The 4,495-nt window shown below is 37.1% G+C and overlaps 1 protein-coding gene across 1 annotated transcript; it reads left to right on the forward strand.

The window, feature by feature from the left end:
• The first annotated feature begins 211 nt into the window (after positions 1–211).
• LOC149542184 (heat shock factor protein HSF24-like) lies at positions 212–3,138 on the forward strand. Its single transcript, XM_089797207.1, has 3 exons — positions 212–955; positions 1,082–1,976; positions 2,149–3,138. Exons 2-3 carry the CDS (start codon positions 1,725–1,727, stop codon positions 2,863–2,865), a joined length of 969 nt encoding a protein of 322 aa, XP_089653333.1. The 5' UTR covers positions 212–955; positions 1,082–1,724; the 3' UTR covers positions 2,866–3,138.
• The last annotated feature ends 1,357 nt before the right edge of the window (positions 3,139–4,495 follow it).

Genomic DNA, 4,495 nt, shown 5'->3' on the forward strand with positions numbered 1-4,495 from the left:
ATTTATAAAATCATTTAAAATAGAAAAATGATATAAACATTTGAATTTATATCTTGATTGGTCAATTTAATTTAAAATTGACATTAGAGAATAGTTTTAAAATCAAATATATTGTCACTAGTGATTCTCTTAGAATTTATTTCCACTAGAGGCGAATAAGAAATAAAGAAACGGAATCCTTTGAAAGGCCAGATCGACCGTCAAATTCAAAACCGGTGGCATCAATATTTGACCAAAACTATTAAATTTTCTTCTCAGTGGTAGGTGAGAATGGTCTTTTTCGACTACGGATTATTTTTTGGCAAAAGTTTGGTTGAACAGGATAAAGCTGTTGAGCACTAGTAAAAGATTTCGTGGATGATACCAAATGCTTGACTAAAATTAGTTTGCAGATGTACCCGTGACAGATTCTTCTGAAAAAAAAAAATGGCGCACAGGGGACGAAGATCAGAAGAAACTCGAAGAAACGAATTTAGAAAGATCTGTGTGTGAAATAATCGATTCGACAAATCAAGAGGCGTGCAAATTGCGGACAAAAAAGAGAGGACTTGGTTAATTTTTTAAAAAGTTAGAGAAAGGCCAAATTGCGGGGCCATGTCGGCCGCAGGACACGTAAACCAATCGGAGCTGTTCTTAGGCCACCGAAAACGACGAAAAAAGCTTCTAGAATCTTTGCGAGCTTTGAGAAGAAAGAATCTGTTTTCCGTCTGCCTAATTCTCAAACTGTGCGTAAGGACGTGTCTGGATATGCTTTTTCTTTCCGGTAATTCATCTTTTTAACTTTCGTGACTTGGCAACATTCTTCCAAAACCTTCCAGAACCTGCCTGGCCATTATTTGATGCGTGGAAACAGGTTCTCGATTTTTCTTTTCGTGCGTCTTTGTCTTTCACGCGGGATGCAAATCGTTTCAGAATTCGGTAGTGCCGGTGGAGAATTCTTATCTAAGAAGTATAAGTAAGTATTTGTAGCTTTCGGCCTTTTTCTTGATCGGTTAAAGAAAAACTAATCTTTTGAGAAGAAGAAAGAATTTTGATTCTAAATTTGGAGAGGTTTTGAATCTGTGATTTGTTTTGCTGCCAGATCTTGAAGTTTGCGGAACTGGAAGCGGCGTTTTGGCTAATACTTTAGGAAATTTAGTGCTGAGGAATTTGTTTTGTTTAAGTCAAAGGTTATTTGCGGGGACATCTTAGGTTTTCTAGGCTTGTGTTCGGCTTTGCAGGGAAATGACAAGCATTTGAAAAGTATTCCCCGTGCCGTGCGAAGAGGTTTGCAGGAGCTTGTGATCGGCCTAGTGCTCAGCATTTTTCCTCCTGAAAGAGGTGAAATTCTTGGTAAAGGTGAGAAGAATCGATAGGCTTTATAAGTCGTATCATCGGCCAGAAGCTTTCTCAACTCGTCAAATTTACAATAGAGAGTTAAGCATAGACTTTTCCGGTTAATTTACCAGAGATTTGGAGCCTGGAGCAAAGACTTTTCTGGTCTATTTATCAGATATTTGAAGCTCGGAGTAAAGATCTTTCAGATTTATGTATCAGAGATTTGGAGCTTGGAGCAAAGACTTTCCAGGTTTATTGATCATAGAATTGGAGCTTGGAGCAAAGACTTTTAAAGTTTATTGATCAGAGTTTTGGAGCCTGCAGCAAAGACTTTTCAGGTTTATTGATCATAGATTTTGTCGGCAACGATGATGCATAGAAATATTTAGGTCCTGGTGATTAAATCAATGGCGCGGAAGATTGAACAAGGCAATGAAAGTTACTCGATGACGATGGAGCAGCAGAGGACGTTACCGGCGCCTTTTCTGTCCAAAACTTATCAACTTGTCGAAGATTCAAGCACGAACGATATTATTTCATGGAACAGCGAGGGAAACACTTTTATTGTCTGGAAACCTGCGGAATTCGCAAGAGATTTGCTGCCAAAATTTTTCAAGCACAACAACTTTTCAAGCTTCGTGCGGCAGCTTAACACATACGTGAGTACTCAAATTCACAAAAAGTATTTTCTGAAATTTACTGATCTCATAAAATTTTAACAAAAGCTCAATTTCACAAGAGGATTTCCGAAAAACCTCTTTGCTTTCGTCAATTTCAAACAGGAACGATTGTAATTGTCAAGCATATTAACCTAGGTTGCATTCACGACAGGGATTTCGCAAGATCGTGCCAGACAAGTGGGAATTCGCAAATGAATGCTTTCGAAGGGGAGAAAGGAATCTGCTGTGCGAAATTCACCGAAGAAAAAGCACGCAACAGCATTCCACTGCCGTTCCGCCAGCTGTGACAGCAGTCGACAGCAAAGTATCAATTTCTCTACAGAATTCTGGAGAGGAACAAGCCTGTTCTTCCGCTTCCTCCCCAGTCTCATCCCCCTCCTCTCATAGCAACAAATCAAGCAGCTTGCATGACGAGAACGAGAAGCTGAAGAAAGACAACCTGAATCTCTTCTCCGAGCTCGCAAAAATGAGACAGCAATGCAACGATCTTCTCACGTGCCTGTCAAAATTCGGAAACCTAGGCCCCTGTAAAGTTAAAGATTTCTTCTTTGCCAAAGATGAGATTTTTTCGGCAAACGCATCAACATCGTCCATTAAATCGGCCGCAAATACAACAAATCTAATGGATCAAGATCAAAAGACGCCTGCGCCGAATCTCAGGCTGGATCTGTGTTGCGGAAGCCATGAAAATGGCGTCGAACAATCGAGAAGTCCAATGCTGTTTGGAGTGGCTTTGAAACGGTCCAATCCGGATGCGGGCGCTTCTTCTTCGTCGCATGGCCCGCCATTGAAAGGCACTAAAATACACAACAATTCTCCCCGGATTGGATTTTCTTTTTCGCCAAAGGAAGAGTCTACAACCGACTAAGAAGCTGTTGTTTGACACGCAATGTATTTATGCTTCATTTTACAAAATGTAAAGTGCGGTTTGGAAAAAACCATCATTTCTAAAGGTGAGAAGAACCTTCGTACTTTAACACCATGACAAGGATGTTCACCAGAATCTTCCGTCCAACATAAAATTGTTGGACTCTTTTTAATTTGCAGTGTCTATATGCACAACCTATTAATGTATCTCTGGACCCCTCTCACCACCATGACTATTTAATTGGATAGGACAATCGTTGCTTATTAGGTTTTATTTTTGTTGTTGTAATTAATTTATATTTAAAAATTTGTGTAGTTTTCTTGCGCATTTTTGTCCTTGTTTTAAGTGTAATTTTGTTTCATCAATTCTTTGGTGTAGTCTAGACTATGTCTTTCATAAAGTAATATAATTTAATTTAAAAAAATAATGTATTGAAATGAAGTTGGGAGGGTTTTTATATAGTTTGCTTTGAATATTTCATGTGGTGTAGATTTTCATCGTTATCATCTTGTGATAGGAATTGAAAAAAGTGGCATAGACTTATAACACCTAGACTTGAGTTGGCGTGGTTATATGATAACGTCATAGTTTTGTCTTGTAGGCTGATATTTTTAATCTTGATAGAAAATCCTTGACTAGATGATATAAATATGAACTAGAATAATGGGTTCGACCATTAATAAGATTCTTAGGTTGAAGGTTGAGTTGTACATTTATGGTGAATTTTAATAGTCAATTTAATAATAGATGTCAAACTTTTAATAGTCAATGATGTCAAAAGTTGACAATATGAGAATTGATTATATATATATATATGAGAAATTATTTTTTATTTTTTTATATTTGATCTAATTTTTTATTGATTGATGTATAATCAAGATAACAAAGTACTGAAAGGGGGTGAATCAAAATCTTAAACACTCTTTAACTTTTCACCAATTCATTCACACATTCACCAATTGTTTTATGCATGTAAAACTTGTAAAAATAAACTTGATGTAACATGTAGATCTAATCTATCACATGCATGAAAATAAACACATAACACAATATTTGGTTACCCAGAAACCCTCCAAGGTGAAGGTAAAGCTGGGGTGGGGGTGACACCCACAAATCTTCACTACTACAGTAACAAAGTTAACCTATTAGGATTACAATGTTTGATCATAATACATGATCTACCCTATGAGGGGTCTACCTTGTTAAAAGCTTTTGACACTATTAGATCTTTCCTTATTAGGGGATTTAACACTTACAATAAAGTAAGGACTCTGTTCTAAGGAGATTTACAAAGATCTATTAAGACCACTATGTTAAGAGACTTACCCTGATTCAAGTTGACTATAACTGATTTACTACCTTACTCTTGGTTCTCTCTGTAAGATGATTTCGAGTCCCCTCTTTGCAAATTGATTGCCTCTTCTTATCTAATAAATCTTTTCTTCCCTTTCACTACACTAATTAGGTCACTTGTTCTGCTAAGAGGTAACATAACATTTCTACTTGACTTATGATCTGATCTTGATCCTTCACTGCACCATTCAAATATTACTCCTCTCTTCATATTGTGTCACACTGTAGCTCCTCTATGTCATTCACATATCTCTCCATCATACTAATCTAGGTTAAA

Source organism: Cupressus sempervirens, chromosome 8 (assembly GCF_028749045.1).
Source record: "Cupressus sempervirens isolate cs-2001-9-10 chromosome 8, ASM2874904v1, whole genome shotgun sequence".
Classification (NCBI taxonomy): domain Eukaryota; kingdom Viridiplantae; phylum Streptophyta; class Pinopsida; order Cupressales; family Cupressaceae; genus Cupressus; species Cupressus sempervirens.

Coding starts and splice junctions, on each gene's coding strand:
- LOC149542184 (XM_089797207.1), top strand. CDS start 1,725: ATGGCGCGGAAGATTGAACAAGGCAATGAAAGTTACTCGATGACGATG. Junction 1,977..2,148: donor TGCGGCAGCTTAACACATAC/GTGAGTACTCAA, acceptor CATTCACGACAG/GGATTTCGCAAGATCGTGCC.